General features: G+C 46.9%; 1 protein-coding gene across 2 annotated transcripts in view; it reads left to right on the forward strand.

Annotated features, from left to right (window-relative positions):
• ETF1 (eukaryotic translation termination factor 1) overlaps positions 1-18,656 on the forward strand; it is a 193,322-nt gene that overhangs the window by 86,338 nt on the left and 88,328 nt on the right. For both annotated transcript variants that reach the window (XM_086931443.1, XM_086931442.1), the window contains one exon: positions 15,181-15,245. In XM_086931443.1, the coding sequence (XP_086787569.1) occupies positions 15,181-15,245 (65 nt within the window). The remainder of the gene's footprint in view (positions 1-15,180; positions 15,246-18,656) is intronic.

Here is an 18,656-nt window from a genome sequence, read left to right on the forward strand (position 1 = left end):
ATTTCTTTAGGTTTTCAAACTCCACACTTGGAAACTTTTCCAAGAAAGTCAGTCAATTTTATCCTATGGCGGAAAATAGTGTTATCGGTTTTGATGTAAGTATTTGGTAGTGCGAGTTTGTGAGAAAGTTCCCTCTTTGTCTTGCATGGTATGCCCCTACTTTTTGCTGAATTGCTGATGTTCTTTGACTGAGTGTGCCCTGGGTTCCTGCTAATCAGGTACCCAGGGCCTATGTTCCTTCCCTAAAACTGCATGGAAGCCTAAACCAAATCGGCATTTCTGGCCACATGTCAGCACCTGGTAAATGGTAAATGTAAATGTATTGCGATTTATAGGTACCCAGGGCACTGTGACCAGAGAAGGCCTATAAGGGTTTCAGCACTTATTGTGCCACCCTTAGAGGTCCTTTACCCTGACATTCACACACTGTCTTTGCAGGCTGCGTGTCTAGGTGCAGAACAAGGTGAAGAGTCGACATGGCATGAATCAGTCACTCCTCTAGCTGGGTGCCCTATGCCAGTGGTGAGGGTACATATGCATGAGCCATGTACCCCGAAAGTGCCCAAGTCCATTCCTGGGCACTGTAAATGCAGTGCTGCCATTAAGAGTATACGATGCTGGGAGTTTGTCATTACATACTCCACAACACCATAATGGCTAAACTGAAGACTGGGAAGTTTGGTATCAAACTTCTCATTCCATTAAACCTTCACTGATGCCAGTGTGGGATTTAATGTAAAATGCACAACTGAAACTCCACCAACTTCTGTTGAGTGGCTGCTTAGGCTGCCACAAACAGACTTGTTTTTGCTGCTCTCTGGGGGGAGGGGGGAAAACAATGCACCCCCTGGGACGAGGTGCCAAGCCCCCTCCCACATGATGGGCAGGGTTCATTTGCGAAGGGGAAGCTTCAATGGCATGCCACCTTTGTGTGCCTCCCCAGACCATTTGCTGCTTTCAGCAACTGGTCCCCACTGGTTGTACCCCCCACTTTGGACGGGAGAACCGGTGGGAAAAACAAGTGAGGGAAAGAGGTGTGCCCACCTCTGCCAACTCAACCCCTCAGGTGAGGGAGGTGAGGTGAAGCACAAGCTCGAGTCCCTGCCACTGGAGGGTGGCACAATAGGAATTTACCCACCCCAGTGAAGGGTTCCTTTTGTCCCTTCCCTTACCTACCTGTAAGCCCCTGAATCTAGTATTTCGGGGGCACCCTGAACCTTGCTTTCTCAGATCCAGCCTGACAACAAGAAGAAAAGAAGAGGGACCGGACAGCCGTGCAGCCAGCTAATAAGAGGAAGACGCCCACTGACTTGGCCCCAGCCCTACTGGGCTGTCTCCCTTCGAACATTCTCCTGCGAAATCCCGATGTGTCCTGCAGCCAAAAACCTCAAAAACCCTGGAGGACCTGCCTGCCTTCACTACCAAAGAATGCTTCTCCCGTGAACACCGGATTTGTTCAACTGCAATCTCTGGCAGCATCCAGAGACCGCAAATCCAGCCCACTCTGCACCCGCCAAACCCAAGTGGAAAAACACCACAAGGAGGTCACCCTGGCGATCCTGACTCTAGATCAGACGACCCCTGATCTGCCTCAAGCCACCAGCCGACGCCTGCAGCCTAAATCCAGAAGGCCCCCCTAACCGCGACCAGGAGCTGTTACGAAGATCCGAACCCAAAAGGCATCCCTTCACCCGACACCCCAAGGCCTTGTGTGCCCAAACTGACGGTGCCTAACCAACCCTTAACTTCCCAACTTACCTCCAAGTGGTGGTCACACCCAGAAGTCCTTAGTCTCTCTGCTTGCAGTGCTTTATCAAACCAGAGGTTCTCCATAGGAAACAGGGAGCCAGACGTCGATACTCTGCACCCTGCTGGCCTAGTGCCGCTGAGGGTGCACCTTTTTGTGCTACTTTGTTTCCTTATTTGCCCGGACCTTAACCCTAGTAGCTTTGCTCCCACAACCTAGTGGCCTGATTGCCAGCAGCCACCAACTGGAGGCCCCCTATCCCCCATTGGATAACATTGGGCCTCAAAACTCTACACCCGGCCACCCTAGTGCCGCTGAGGGTGCAACAACAGTGCATCACTGATTGAGTCTAAGTCCAGAAACTTAATTCCCACAGTAGGTTACTTACCTGTGAAATGATAACCTGTTTTTCCTTCATAGGATAACATTGACAATTTTCTTCCGTTAAGAAATTTAAAAATCGCACAAATAACCAAAACTTATTTACTTACCTGTTTACAGGAAATGTCCCAGTGCTGAATTCAGGTATCCAGCACTGAGTAAGAAAAGTAACTTACCTGTAATTTACTGAAAAAGCCTATTCATTTCAATGTACTGTATTTGCTAAGGGTTGCAACCTAATGCATCCCCTGTAAATCAAACGAAGAACAATTTCTATTGCATTTTCAAACTGTTCTATATCAACTAACTGTGAAAAGTTTTTAATGCTTGCCTGTGCCAGGCTTACTTGGTTCTAAAAATAACACTATATATATTTTTATACAAACCTAATTGGCCTAGAGTTCAGTTATTGTGTGTGAATTAATTTGCTAACTTGAGTGTGTACCTCAAATGCTTAACACTGTCCTCTGATACTGCCTTACTGCTCGACCACACTACCACAAATGGAGAGTAAGGTTCTATTTAATTTTAACCTCTGCCTACCTCTGTGGTCACCTGGATTCTATACACCCTGTACCTCATTTTGGTGTAGTGTATATATACAGCCAGTTTCCTACAGCGTTGAGGTTCTGGAACGAAGACTCGGGGGTCCCCCAGGGTCAAGGATGCACTCTTGTTAAACCCTCAGCGGCACTAGGGTGGCTGGGTGCAGAGTGCTGAGGCCCAATGATATCCAATGGGGGATTCGGGGCTTCCGGTTGGTGGCTGCTGACTAGCAGGCCACTTCGGTGTGGGAGCCTAGCTCCTGGACTTTAGCTCAGGGCAAATAGGTAAACAAAGTAGCACCAAAAGTGCACCCTCAGCGTCACTAGGGTGGCCGGATGCAGGGTGCCTTTTCAACGTCTGGCGCCCTGTTTTAAATGGGGAACCTCCAGTTTGCAAACTAACTGCAGGCTTGAGGACAAAGGTCCTCTGGTTGTAAGCACAGCTTCAAGAGGTAAGTTGAGGGATTAGGGGTTGGTTAGGCACTGTCTGTTTGGGCACCTAAGGCTGGGGGCATCTGGTGCAGGGGTGCCTTTGGGGGTTGGATCTTTCTTCCAGCTCCTGGTCGCTGTTTGGCAGACCTTCTGGATTTAGGTTGCAGGCATCAGCTGGAGGCTTGAGGCATGTCAGAGGTCGCCTATTCTCCGGTCGGGATCGCCAGGATGACCACCTTGTGGTGGTTTCCCGGGCCGTGGACGGTGGGTGCAGAGTGGTGCGGATTTGTGGTTTCCGTCCAAGTCCAGAGGTTGCAGATGAACAAATCCGGTGTTCACAGGAGACCATCTTTGTGGTTGTAGGAAGGCAGGTCCTCTGTGGTTTTTGAGGTTGCTGGCTGCAGGACACACCGGGATTTTGCAGGAGTAGGTTCGAGGTGGAGACAGACTGGTAGGGCTGGCGCCAAGTCATTGGGCGTCTTCCTTTTTTTAGCTCCTGCACTGCTGTTCGGTCCTTCTTGTCTGAGGAAGCAAGGTTCAGGGGTGCCCCTAAATACTAGATTTAGGGGTGTTACAAGTAGGTAAAAGGCAGGGACCAATGGGTCCCTTCCCTGGGTTGGGTACACCCCCTATTATGCCACCCTCCAGTGGGAGTGGGGCATGAGCCTGTCCCTGGTTGGCTGAGTCCCATCTTCAAGATGGCATGGACTGAGAGTTGTGCTTCCCCTCGCCTCCCCCACCTGAGAGGTGGAGTTGGCAGAGGTGGGCACCCCTCTTTCCTTTACTTGTTTTTTTGCCGGTTCTCCCGACCAATGTGGGGGTCAGAACCAGTGGGGACCAGTTTCTGCTGAGAGCAGCAAGTAGCCTGCTGAAGCTCACAAATGCGGCAAACCTTTGAAGCTTCCCCTTTGTGAACCCTGCCCATCCTGGGGAAGAAGGCTTGGCCAAGGATGTGCGTTGTTTCAGGCCCTGGGGAGCAGCAGGCTCTCGACCCATGGTTCCGACCCATGTCTGATGGTGGCAGCTGAAAGCAGCCACTCAGCCTGGACGATAGTGGTAGGTTAGTTTTTAGGGGGCATATCTAAGCTGCCCTCTGTGTGCATTTTTCTTTAAATCCAACACTGGCATCAGTGTGGGTTTAATGTGCTGAAAAGTTTGATACCAAATTTCAGTTTTCAGTGTAGCCATTATGGTGCTGTGGAGTTCGTAAGGACAAACTCCCAGCACCATATACTCTTAATGGCAGCATTGCACTAGCAGTGCCCAGGAATGGACCGGAGTACTGTAGGGTTACAGGGCTCATGCACCTGTACCCTAACCACTGGTTTAGTGCACCCAGCTAGAGGGGTGACCGACCTATGCCATGGCAGTGGGTTGTAGGCATGGTACACAGATGTGTTGAAGGAAGAGGGTATGCAGTTCCTGAGGGGGGTCAAGAGACTCGGGTAGAGAGAGATACAAGTAGGTGCCATGTACAGACATGGTAGCCCTACAGAGAAGGGAGGGATGGGGATTCCTCCATTCAGAACTAGGGCCCTCACACACCCAGCCAGCTAGGTGTCCTGCTTCATCATTTGGGCCTGGTCCTCGTTGGGTCGGCGCTGCAATACCCAATGAGGGGCTCTTTGGCGGAGGTGTATTGGTCCTTGCTGTATGGTGCAGTGAGGAGCCTAACCGGTGTAGATGTGGTGCGGTGATGAAAATGTGGTGATTAAAACCGGTCCGGTAGTGTGAGAAAGTAGCTCTATATATACTGGGCAATAAGGAAGTACAGTGTGTATAGAGTCCACAAACCCCAGAGGTATAACAGAGGTTAAAATCAGCACTGACCTTACTCTCCAAATTGGTAGCTTGGTCTAGCAGTAAGGCAGTACCAGAGGGCAGTGCAAACCATTTGTTGTACACACTTTGTCGTCAAAAGATTTCACACACTCAAAGACTCAACCTCCAGGCCAATGGTTGTTATATCCAAAGATGTAGTGGTTTTAATTTTATAACCAGCAGGCATAAAAGTATACTCTGCTAGGTATGAATACTTTCATGTAATTACTTTGCAAGGAAGCAATAAGGGATGTGAACACAATAGGTACAGGGGTTGCTGAAGGAAACACAAGTCTAGACACTTTAGCATTGAGCTCAATGGATTATTATCAGAAAAGTACAGTTAATTACAGTGTAGATTACTTTAGTAGTTCCAGGGCTAAATCCTAGATTAGGTTCTGGGGTCTAAGCTGAAACCAGATTAGCAAAAACGTTTTGGTTACTGTAAAGAACTTTCATGAATATAAAGCGGTTTTAAAAGTTAATACTTAAAAACTTTTCAATGTAAATCTTACAATGTTATTCAATGGGAGAAAATTCAAGTTGCAGGTAAAGTAAGATCACGTTACTTTTGTAATCCAGCACTGGTCTCCTAGGGCCAGCACTGGGGTCTTAACTTAGAACAGGTAGGTAATTGCGTTTCAGTATTTTTAAAGAATATTTCAAGTTTTCAAAAGTAGACACTTGAAAGAAATTTCATAGAAAAGCAGACACTAAGTTCCTATGGAGAAAATACAGATTACTAGTAAACCCGGTAAGGATTACTTTTGTGGTTCAGTACTCGGCTGAAAGGTACATTACAGGCTTCTCCCCTGATCACAGGTGATTACTTCGGAATTCGGCTAATTTTGTATGAATATTTTCAGTTTTCAAAACTTCACACTTTCGATTCAAAATTGGTCAATGTTATCCAATGGCAGGTAAGTGAGTTACCGGTTTCCAGGTGAGTACTTGGCTGGTGAAGTTATGGTTCTCTTCCAGGGGATCCTCATCAATAGTCATAAGCACTGAATATTCCCGCCCATGTGCGGGACCCCTGAAACGATATAAAAATATATATGTAAAAAACACATATCTCGTTCCAAATATATGTAAATACATATATCATTTTTCTCACACCAATGCAGCTCCAAAACCAAGGCTAGACAATGTAAACACTTGTATATGTACAGCAATTAGAAAGGAAACAAAAACACATTAGGTCAAATAGTCCTTAAACTTTGTGTTTTAATGAGTAAAAACACCCATAAATTCTGTAAATTGCTCATAGAAGACATTGATTCCTGCTGGAACTGCAAAAAACACACCGGAGATCTAGCACACCTTCTATTCCACTGCACCAAAGTCAAGAAGTTCTGGAGCAAGATAGGCATGCTGATAAATGACATGACAGGCGCCTCACTCCACCCGGAATTCCACAGTCTGGCAATAGGTTTCATGGCTCCCTCAATCAAAAGCAAAGAGGACAGGGACCTGATAGATCTGCTGCTGACAGCAGCAGTCAAGACGGTTCTGAATAACTGGAAGGACACGGCGAAAGCCACGTTCAAAGCATGGTTCAACTGGGTGTCATTCCTAAGGGGAGCAGACACCATAACGGCCAAGCACACACAGACACCCCAAAAGAAATGCGAAATGTGGCGATCACTGGACAACTACTAGTCGTCGCACAAGCCGCCGTAGCTATGGCGACGCTGCCAAAGGTGCCCCAATTTGAACCATGGAATGATATCAGGACACCGCACCCTTACCGCACCACAACTACTACTCCTACCCTGTGCTTCTCCACTCTCTCTTCTTCTCTCAGCTCCGGGGTTTAGGCAATGGGCAAGTAGCAAGTGAGCGTTGGACAATCAAAAGACATCAGGGGGAAGGGAGGGGCAAACAGAAGACTATCGAATGGAAGGGCATGAACTAACGAAAGAACGAACTGCCGGAACTGCACAACCGCAACCAGAAGTTTTTAATTGCCAAAATAATCGAATGATGTGCTGCCCTACATTTCACCTATGCCGCCCCCGGCCTTTTTTCTCGCTTTTCTTTTCTCTGTAATCACCTCCCCATGTATGTCACGCACAATGTAAATATAATTTTTAATAAAAACTTACTGAAATAAAAAAGAAAAGTGAACAGCACAGAAACTGAAAGCATTTTCAGTTAAAAACTGGCACCGTGCCTTTAAGGCAGCCATGACCCCAGGCTTCTCATCATGCCTCAGGGGTGACAGTTAGGTCAGTTGTTCTTTCCGGCTCTTTCTGTCAGCTCCCACCTTTTTTTTTTTTTTTTGACTTTTTGTCAAAAATACTTGGTGTCTTCCTTCAATTTTTGTCTTCACTCAAAAGCTTTTAGCTTTAGAGAGCTAGTGCTGCCTTTTTTGGGCTCAAAAAAGGTTAATTTTTGGTCAAAAATGCCTTCGCTTTTTGATCCCTGCTCTACCTGTGGGAAGAAGAAAGCGAAGACTGATGCACATCCTGTGTGTATCCTTCCTGCCTCTCATTCTCCAGAAAACTGTGATCACTAAGTCCTTGTCAAGTAGAATTCTCAAGGACTGAGAAAAAAATCAGGTTTTATGGGCTTTCTGGAAGAGGTAGGTCTCCAAAGAGACAGAAAAAGCGGAGGGCGCGGTCGAGGTCGAGAGATGTCCTGGTTTGCTCTCCTTCGGCGTCTGGATCGGTGTCTAAGGTTCCCCCAACTACTAGTCCACTCCCCTCGATGTTGAAGACTTCAGTGTCGAGAGACAAGGTAACTCTGCTGCCGTCAACCGGGCGACGTGCAGGGTCAAGGGAGAGGTCGACGTTGGAGCGTAGAAGATAGACGTTGAGACCTCCGTCGTCGTCAACCTCAGGTCCAATCTTCGACGCCGAAGCCTCTGTCGACGCCTAGTCACCGGCGTTCGACGTCTAGGCATCCTCCTTCGACGCCTAGTCACAGACGTTCGACGTCGAGGCACCCTCCGTCGTCGCCAGGTCATCGGCGCTAGACGTCGAGGCACCCTCTGTCGGCGTCACTCCATCGATGCTCGACGTTGAGGCATTCCAGTCGAGGGCATTCAGCGACCCAGCATCCTCCGTCGGCGTCTAGTCATAGGCGCTCGGCGTCTAGGACTCCTCCGTCGACGTCATCCCCCCCGTCGACGTCACCCCCCCCCGTCGACGTCACCCCCCCCTTGCGTTCGACGTAGAGACATGGGACTCCAGCGGAATCTCTTCTGATTTCTCAGCCAGTGGTGGCACAACGCACCGAGACATTGAGCCGGCCGGCTCAGTCTTCGAGTCATGGGTCTACATCTCAGAGGTCCTCAAGAACAGCTTCAGCTGCGGAAGGGGACCAGGGCTCTCCAGAGAGCATCGGGCACGCTGCCAAGAGGAAGAGAACTCCAGAGCATCGTGGTTCTCACAGTTGCACTGCTTCTCCTGTGAGTCTGTCTTCCTCATCAAGATCATCTTTTCGCCCGGGTGTGATCATTTACACGTCGGGCGGCGAAGAATCAAGGCATTCCCCTTCACCTCCACAGGGGCGAAAGGATGTAGCACCTGCACGCTCTCCAGTGAGGAACGCCGCACAGCAGCCTCCTACCACCAGACTGTCTCCACGATGGTATGCACCGCTGCACAGCTGGGCTACAGATAAAGAGCTGGCGTCTCGATTGCAGAAGCCTTTCTCTAGACCTAGAGAACGGCCTCGTTCTCCGGTGAGGTCCAAAGGAAGATCACGCTCTAGAGTTCGTGTCTCCAGGCGTAGATCCAGATCTAGGAGCAGGAGGAGAGAACAAAGATCACAGACTACCTCTACGTCTCCTACACGCTCCCATAGAGAATACTTGCCCACTCTGAAGGATTCCCCTCATCAAGTGCATCTCCGATCGAGGATATCTTCTCCTTTCAGGACATACTGGGTAGAGGGGCTATAAAGCTGGGAGTTCCCTTAACAACTTCGCAGGTCAAGACCTAGGTGATTTTTGAAACGCTGCATCACAGGTCGGCACCTAAACCCTTTTGCTGTTAGTGCCTGGCATGATAGATCCGGTGATGGAGGTATTCCTCACTCCAGCAACGGTCAAAGCAGCTCCGGCGAGGATCCTGAAGAAATATAAATCTCCAGAAGAGGACCCTCTGTTTCTTCGGGCTGATCCTCCCCCGGACTCCGTAATCATCGCAGCAGCGAGGAAATCCAGTGAGGTTTTCTCTTCTGCTACTGTACCTCCGGACAAAGACAGCAAGATGCAAGATTCGTGGGGGAGAAGAGTCTGCAGTACTTCAGCATCTTTTCTTAAGGTTTCTAACGCAGAGGCTATTTTGGGACGTTACGATAGGTCCCTGTGGGATTATCTACAGCGTTTTGTGGACAAAGTCCCTCAGGAAGACCGTAAGGACTTTGAAGAAATCCTTCTGGAGGGCAGTCAGGTCTCCAACCAAATTATAGGTGTCGCAGCGGATGGAGCGACCCTGGCAGCTCATGGATATGTCCACGGAATATCGGCAAGGAGATCATCCTGGTTGCGCCTAACTGCTTTAAAACCAGAAGCCCAAGCGCGTATTCTAAACTTCCCGTTTTCGGGGACATCGCTGTTTGGAGCGAGCACGGATGAAGAGAACCAGTGCATGAAAACAGAGCTGGATACTCTCAAGGCGGTGGGTCTCGAAAAGAAAAAAGAAATACCGCTCCTACAACAAGGGCTCTTCCAAACAGCGGGTTCCAACCCCTAACTGGCAGAAGAGTCAAGACCAGCAGGGTCAGCAAAAGTCCCAGTATAGAGGAAAGCGTAATTCCAGAGGAGGAGGGCATCAACGCCAGGGCAACAACACCGGGAAAGCTCAGTCCAAGCAATGAGTCTTTCCTTCCCCCAGCGCCGTGGACCACTCCAGTGGGGGGAAGCCTTGCGGGTCATTTGGAAGAGTGGCAAAACATCACAAACGACAGATGGGTGTTATCTACACTTCGGAATGGTTACTGTCTTCGTTTCAATAATCAGCCTCTACCTATTCCCCCGATGTCAACCTCGAATCATCAGTTACACCTTCTGCAAAAAGAAGTGGCCACTCTTCTCGAGGTCAGCTATCGAGAGAGTGCCAGTGTCTCAAAGGGGAAAAGGGGTATACTCCCGGTATTTTCTGGTCAGAAAAAAGGGGCAAAAGGCAGAATTCAGACCTATTCTGGACTTGAGAACTCTCAATCTGTGTGTCAAAAAGGAAAAATTTTGCATGTTGGCGCTTTACTAAATATATCCACATTTCAGGGGGGGGATATTGGATGTGCTCGTTGGACCTCCAAGATGCCTACTTTCATGTTCCAATACACCTCAGTCACAGGAGATTTCTCCGGTTCCGGGTAGGGACCTCCAACTATCAGTTCAAAATCCTGCCGTTTGGGTTGAAGTCGGCACCCCGGGTGTGCACGAAGTGTGTTGCAGTGGTAGAAGCCGCTCTACGCCGCAAAGGTGTCTTCGTATACCCATACCTGGACTATTGGCTGTTGAAAGGTCCCTCCACAGACAGCGTAAGTTCGTAGTGAAACTTTGGTGGCTACCCCCTTTCGCAGCCGCGAGTGTTTGCATCAAGGAAGAATCGGTCGAGGTGGAGGAGCTACGCAACAACCAAGATGGCCGCATAGACTCCCGGCTCCGCCGACCTCCGTCTGCTGCTTGATGATCCTGCCAGATATCCTGATTTTACGCCCGAACCCCATGTAGATGAACAGTTGCTGAATCTGACGGTGCGGTCCCGAGAATTTTATCGCCCAGATTGACGGAGTTGTGTCGTGTTTAAGATCTTGGCCTAACCCAGCTTCTGAGGCCTCGGGGGCCTCGAGTACTTGCCCAGCCGGGATGCAGTTGAATAACATCGGCCGTGGGACTCGGACAGGGTCCGGTCTCTTGCAGTGGAGGTCATCCTGGTCTGTTTTAGACAGAAGGAGTGGTGATGGGCTTCGTCTGTGGCTGTGGGAGGGAGTCCCCGTCGACCCGGTCGCCACCTCCCGAGTCTACTGGGCCGGGGCCCTCACTCTCGGTGGCGTACTGCTGACCGATAATGCACCCTCCGTTGCCGTCCGCTCCGCTCCTGCCTCTTCTCCCGGAGAACCCGACTCTGAGGAACCCGCCCATGCTTGGAACCGAGCGAGTGGAGGCGGATCGGACGAACTGAGAGTCGTCCTTGAAGACCTTAATGGCCGCCATCGGGGCACTTCAATTGCATCTGGAGACCATTGTCCATAAAATGATCGCTGGTGACATCGAAACTGGGCGATCGAGTCTGGGCTCTGTTCCATTGCATGACTTACAACGAACCGATTCTCCCACGATGCCCGTAGTAAAGGAGAATGGAAACCCCGTGCGTGATAAAGTTTTGACGTCATTGACCTGTTTGCAGAATACTTGCGGAGTTGTTTCTCTTGGGGTATCGCTGCATTCACCATCGCAGCCGATTATTGTGAAGCTACCTGGTTCTTCACTCCTTGAGACTACGACTAGCAAAAACCGAAAGTCACTACCGTCCCTTCACGCCCTTGTGGTTCTTTTACATCTACGGAGGAAAGGATGTCTGGACTGCATGTTGGTGAGGGAGATCTTACCGGTGGCGGATGCTTGCAGAGACTCAATGTGTTCGATTGGTCTCATATTAATCTTAATTGAACTTCCTACGAACTTTGACTCTCCTTGGGAGGTGAGGGTGTTACCGAACAGAGTCCGCATGAAAGATCAGACGGGTCAAGGATGAGACTATTGGTCTGGGTCTGATCTTTGGGCTTTAGAGGACACGGGATTCGCTAACGTAATGCTTGCGGGAGGTTGGGCGGTGTTCAACGTCTCCCCTGTCTGGCTCTGTCTATAATATTTTTGAGTACTCTGTGGTCTTAGGACAGGGGTTGTTCGTTTCAGGCGGGGGGAAAGGTGACCGGGAGTTTGTATGACATTCTCCTCCTCCATTCTTCTTTTACTTTTTGTAGTTTAGTTAGTCGGGGTGACAGGCACGCTGTTAGTTGGGGTTAGACGAAAGCCACATGCAGGGGTGCATGTGGGGGATGGGTCTATAGTTTTGTTAGTTTCGTTTTTATGGTTTCTTTATCTCACGCTTTCCTTTCGCTCTTCTTTCATAACGTTGGGGTATTATCCTGATTTCGTATGTATTCTAGTACCTGGTAACCGTACTTCTTTTTCTATCCTGGCGTTAATGGGTGGGTGGCGTCTGTGTGCGGGCGACCGCGTTGGGTTATAGATTGCTTTGTCGTACATCCTGTTTTGTGCTTTCTAGCGCAGGCGTCTCGGTCGTTCCCTTTAAATTGATCTGTGATTATTCCTTTTTTGTACCTGCTCACTTTTTCATAGTGTTTAAATGTATGGCACCAGATATGTCTGTTTCTTTTTCCTTGCTTTTAGGTTGGGGGGTGGGGGGGTCAAACATAAAATGGAACCTTCGTCTTATCCTGTAACGCGTTGTGGGTTCAATACAATGTTTATCCCGATTCGCTGCCGGACCTCAGGGTTGTCAGCTGAAGAGCTGTGTTGTTTGATAATATAGTGGGTCTTATTCTTGTGTCGCGGCCGGCCCCTGCGGTTGTTGGCCTGTGCTTGTAATTTTATTGAACTGTACAAGAAAGGTTTTTATAATAAAAAAAGAATTGGTCAGCGCTTGAATTGGAGGATTCCCTGGTGAGTAAGACTGCATTAATGCAAAGGTGTTGAGTTTTAAGGCAATAAAAGAAGACGTAGTCGCCAAGCCAACGCGCGCTATTTAAAAACCATACAACTTATAATCATTCAGCATGTCAGATGAGACTGTACGTCCGCGCGAAGCAGCAGATGACTAGGTATTTGTTAGCCAACCAGCGAATGCATCCTATACTCCATCCGCTTCGCGGAGCAGCCATTTAGTGGAGGGCAATGTAAAAACTTTGTTGAAAAACTTGGAGAAGAGCATGAGGCTTGAAATCACAAAAGTGGTGGGAGCACAAATTTCTAACAAAATATGTGGAAGTGGGTCGCGTGCCGAGAGGTCTTCGTATCCTTCTTGCACCAAGCTTTGACAGACCGAATCCCGGCATGCTTAAGGAATGGGGGGGGGGGGGGGGGCGGGGGGCGGGTGGAAGTAACCTCAATGCCTCGATGAATTTGGTACATATTCCTATTAAATATGCAGCCATTGATCGCTCTGAAATTCGAAAGGTAATAGAAAAGATCGAAGAAGAATTAAAGATATCTGAAATTGAATTTATCAAGAGATTTAAGGAAGCGATAAATGAGAGGCTTCGTAAGCATGAAGATAAGATCAAGAATCGGAAAGCTCATAAGTTTGCCTGTGATGAAACAGAATATAATAGCGGACAAATCTTTATATTCGCTCAAATACAACAATGAAAATCGTAGTAAGTTCAGTTCAAGGATAAGGACAGTTTTATTCACACTCAAATGGCTGGTGGTGCATCTGGCCACAATAAGAAAGTTTCTAGCACTGATACTATTTCGATAACAAGCGAATCAAGCATTGAAGGGAAAGAAAGATATCCAGCTGCAACCATACTGAACCTACAAGAGGAATTGAATTTTTTAGTGGAGGAACGACTTCATACCTTGAGACCGAGGCTAGAAACAGGCAAAATATACAATAAAAAATAAATGGAGAAAAGAAAGGAGACCAAGATGTAAGCAAAGGACAAAACAAAAAAGAAAAATACGTGGCAACGGAAGAAATAGATTTGGATAAGTTTATTATTAATCATTCGACAATAGAGCTCTTATAGTATAACATTTCATAACCAGATGGACAATTGGTTCTTCAAGTTGAATTTATCATGAGGTACTGTGCATTTATTTATTATTTTTCTACATAATACTTGGCAGAAGAGATACAAACATATAATATTGAAGAAATTCGTGTTTGAAGTCTGCCTTTTAGTTTTACTGTCATGTGACTGCATTTTGTAATCTGGGCGGATACGTAATAGCATTTAAAAATGGCGATTTTACACTCAGTCTCTAAGTGAACAAGGGCTCTGGAGCCCGAAACGCGTCATCTGCTGTAGCTGTACTGGATGTAAAGGTTGAATAAACATCTTGCCTGAATGAAGTGGTCCGTTTCTCCTTCTTCGCCGCTGCAGTAGATTTAGATTTAGAATCTTTATCCCTTGGATTTTATTTCAAACTACGGCTTGTCTGATCTCCCCACACTAACAAGACATATGGTTACTTTTCCTAGTTTGTATAAAGACTCAAAGAAAAATTAATCCTTTTTAAAATGTTGATGAAAAAATACCAATAGGTCTGTCCTTAAAGGAATGTTGTGTGGTAATGTGCTGCATACCAGTAAAAAGCATGTGAATAGATACTATTTGTGTGGAAGCAAGATGAGGTGACAGTTGCTTTGTCGATCTAAAAAAACCATGTAGAATAATTAGTGCCCCCCTCATCTATGCTGCTGCCAGAGAAAATGATACATTATCTAGTTATCTAAGATACTTTAATAACAATCCAGTGCTGTGTGTGCCCCTCACAGTTCAGGCTTAGGCAGCTGGATAATTAAACAAAATGGTCACCGCTTTTGTGGAAGCACATAACTTTAGTCTAATCAAAACAAGTACTCTTGGCTCCCAATATGGCTGGAGCCAAATCCCCTTTCCATGGATGTTCACATAGTCTGGCTACAGCTGCGCTATCAAGCCAGACCATGCCAATTAGACTGATTCCATTTTCCTCCTGCTACCCTGATTCATCAGGGCTGGCAAGTTATTTCACTAATGGGCTGCTCAGGTTGTGAAGAATTTGAAGCATAGCTTTCAAACTGTACTTATGGTCCTGGAGTTGATATTGGCTATCCGTAGTGAATAGATGACTACATTGCTCACAACACCCAAGAAGACCCTTAAATATTGCGCTTTGCTGGACACTCAAGATTTTTTTTTGTCTGCATTCCTTGTATTAGTCACTTAAGAATTCGTAAGTACTGAGTAATTTAGTTTAAATCTTTGGAAAAAAAAGTCTCCATGTTTAAAATTGGCTCTTTAGGTTGCATTAAGATACACAGGATCTGGGCCCGTTAATCGCAGTAATTGTGCTGAAAAATCATTGTCGGTATGGGTGCACAACAGGATCAAATATTTTAATATGCTTGAATTTATAGTGTACTAGATCTTTTAGAAGAGCGCTGGCGAAGGGACATAAACACCCCTTCGTTGACAAAGTGTGGAATGTCCTGTTGCCTGTTTTGTCTCAAATGTTTGTACTTGTTAATTTATGATTATTTTCTTTGCACTTTTATTTCTTAGAGGAGAAAGTTCTGTATCTCACACCGGAACAGGAAAAGGATAAATCTCACTTCACAGATAAAGAAGTAAAGTATATTACATTTTCATGTTCCTTTATGTGAAATGTTTTCTTTTTTGTGAATTTAATCTATCTCGTGTTTTTACATTACCTTATACAAAGATTTTAAATGTGGCTATCTTTCAAGTTTACTGTGTAGGTGATTAGGAGCTTGGAAACCTTAAGTTAATTTTAATTTGCAAATTATATTTGTTTGGACAATCGAGTATCATGCAGCTGAAACCTGAACCTTCGCCCTCTTTTCCTTTATTCATAAACCGCATAACGCATGAAACCACAGCTTCATTATCTTATTACAGACTTCATTGAGGGAAGCGATATTGAAAGCGTCTGCATCAAGACTTTGAAGAGTCTTCATTTCTTGATTGTTGCAGACAGAAATTCTTTTTTTGGACTTAACACTGTAATAGGGCTCTGAAAGGTGGGGCAGAGATCCCGATTTATCTATAACACAATAACATTAAAAGTACAAAGTCATGGTACAAACCTTGTAGAAAATTGAAGCTTGCGTACTTCAACATTGTGCAAAATGTGCTGTGCCGTTTGACTCATCCAATACTTCGCCCTAGAAAGCCAAAGGTTTTCTCACAAGTGGTCAAGCTCAAAAGACATAGAAGAAACTTCAAGCCAAACTATGGCATAACTGCTAAGGGATCGGGGGAATGAATCATTTCACCAATCAGTTTCATACCTCTGGAAAAAGGGCATGTTGGTCAAAAAAGTTTGAAACCCTGGTAAAACTAGCTATACAAAATCCTGTAAGGAAGATTAGGAATGCCTGACCAGCTTTTGATTAAACTGAGTTTTGCAGCGTGAGTCTTTCTGGATTCACTACGCTGTACATTATTTCACCATCTAGTGGTTGGGTCCGGAACTGTAGTCTTTTTCTTTTTTTTGTGGCCCAGGTTGGCGTTGACCTACCACCATTTGGTGTCCTTTGTGATGTCTACGCGGTTCCTCCGGAAGCTCCCACCTTTGGTCGCCATCTTCAGATTCTTTTTTCTGCTTTTGGGTCTGGATCGTTACCCAAGATTTCCAGAGTTTTTTTGAAAAGGTAATAGTCGAAAATTAGGAAATTCAACGAAATCACAGGTTTTCATCACACCCGACTAAGAGTTAGGTAACCGGGACTACGAAGGAGAATTTCTCAGATCTTGACGTTCACCCAAGAATGCGCACATGGGGCTCCCTGAGCGCAGGAATGGACAAAACTCCATTCAAGTTTTACACCAATTGCCACCACAAATACGCCCAGAAGGACCAGCATCCTGTCTGCAACCTCTGCCTGCCGCTCAACCACAACAGTGAGGACTGCAAGGCGTGCTCGGTGTTCACACCCAAGACCCTCCAAGTAAGAGGCAGAGAAGGGTAAAATAAACCATGCATGGGCCACGTCCATTACTCCGAGACTTGGGCCTCTCCAGTGAGGAGGAGGTCCACATCGCCGAAGGGCTGAGGGCGAGGAGGGCGCATGTCCAAGTCGTCAATGCCGAAAAAAGAACTCCGAAGAACATTGCCGAAGTCCAAAAGAAAACGTCGGAGGTAAGAGTCTGTGATCCAAAACTCTCGACTGACACTCGAAAGAGTGGAACAAAGTCCTCGAAAGGAACATTGCTGTCGAAGCACTCAACGAAAGCAACCGCACTCAGGGACAAACAGCTCGGCGGATCTTTCGAAAAGGACTCCCAGACGGCGAAGACCCATGAATAATCTAGGTCGGCGAAGGAAGACCCCCAAAAGGACATCTTGACTCTGAGAAAAGAAGGGTCCACCACTGTTTGACATAGACTACCTCTAAGCAAAGCGCACAGACTCTTGACGCCGAACAAGCTGCCGAGATGGAGTGGAAGAAGAGTAGGCTCGAGGCCGAAATAGCGAGCATCCTTCAGCGGAAAAAGGACCAACTGCAAGATGAGCTAGTACACCATCCCGCCGAAGTCAAAAGGGGCTACGAAGACCCTGAACCGCCAAACGCCTGAACCTGTCGAAGTTCAGGAGAAAGAGGCCTTGTATTACTTCGAGGGAGAAGGCGAGGTGGGGCATGCACATGAACAAACTCGAGGTGAGGGGGTTATGGTTGCAGCGGGATGTGGTCAAACACATCAACTACGTAGAACTAAAAAATGTGTTCCTAGCCTTAAAAGCCTTTCAGAAGACCCTTTCCGGAAAAAGGGTGTTGATCCAAATGGACAACACAACCACCATGTTATACATCAACAAACCAGGAGGAACACAATCAGTAGCCCTATCAGGGCTAGCACAGGAAATATGGGCATGGTCCAATCTAAAAGTAGCCCTACTAGCTATACATCTCCCAGGGAAGGACAATGTGGAAGCAGACAGACTGGGCAGGCAGAATTCAAGATCCCACGAATGGAAGATCAACCAACAGGAAATAGAAAACGTGTTACGGAAGTGATGCACACCGCAAATCTATTTGCTACACACCAAAATGCCAACACTTCGCATCCAGACAACCAGAACATCGGTCATGGGAATGCGCTATGGATAAGTTGGTCAAAGACATTTGCATACCCTTTTCCCCTGATACCACTGATACACAGGGTACTCGCCAAATGCAGGCTCAGCAACATGTCGCTAATACCAACAGCACCTCAGTGGGCCACAGTCATGGTTCTCACAAATAGTGGAGATGGCGCAAGCACCAGCACACAGGTTCCCAAAAAGAAGAGACCTGTTAATGCAGAATGGGAAGGTACTGCACCTAGAGCCAGAGAGCCTCAGCCTAGCAGCATGGCTCCTGAAAGAATTTGCACAACTCAAACTACCAGCAAGCACAATGGCAGTGCTCAGGGAGGCAAGAAGACCTACCACAAGAAAGTGATACGTAGCAAAGTGGAAAAGATTCTCCAAAAGGAGGATCACAAAGGAATCAACAGTACTAAAATATTTAACGCATCTACTACAAAATAAACTAAGCTATACATTTCTACGGGTGCACTTAGCGTCGTTAGTGGTTTACACAAGAGGAGAAACAGGGAAATGTTTCTTCACCTCCCAAGTAGTAAAAAGATTTCTAAACGGAGCAAAGAGAATCGCACCTCCAAATAGAATGCCTGCACCAGTATGGAACCTCAACGTAATGCTAACTCAATTGAGGAATGCACCATTTGAGCCTATTTACAAGGCTACACTGCACATGCTCACGCTAAAGACAGCCTTCTTAGTAGCTATCACAATTGCAAGCGCTAACAGTTCAAGAGCCCTACCTGCAAATACACAATGATAGGATTGTAATAACAGACCCACACTTCATGCCAAAGGTGGTTCCACGTCAATCAAACCATTCAAATACCAAGGTTTTCCCAAAAACCAGCCACAGGCACAGAATGGGCGCTACACACACTTGGCGACAGGAGGGCTGTAATGCACTAAATAGAATGAAATGAAATGAAAA

This window comes from Lissotriton vulgaris, chromosome 7 (genome assembly GCF_964263255.1).
Source record: "Lissotriton vulgaris chromosome 7, aLisVul1.2, whole genome shotgun sequence".
Classification (NCBI taxonomy): domain Eukaryota; kingdom Metazoa; phylum Chordata; class Amphibia; order Caudata; family Salamandridae; genus Lissotriton; species Lissotriton vulgaris.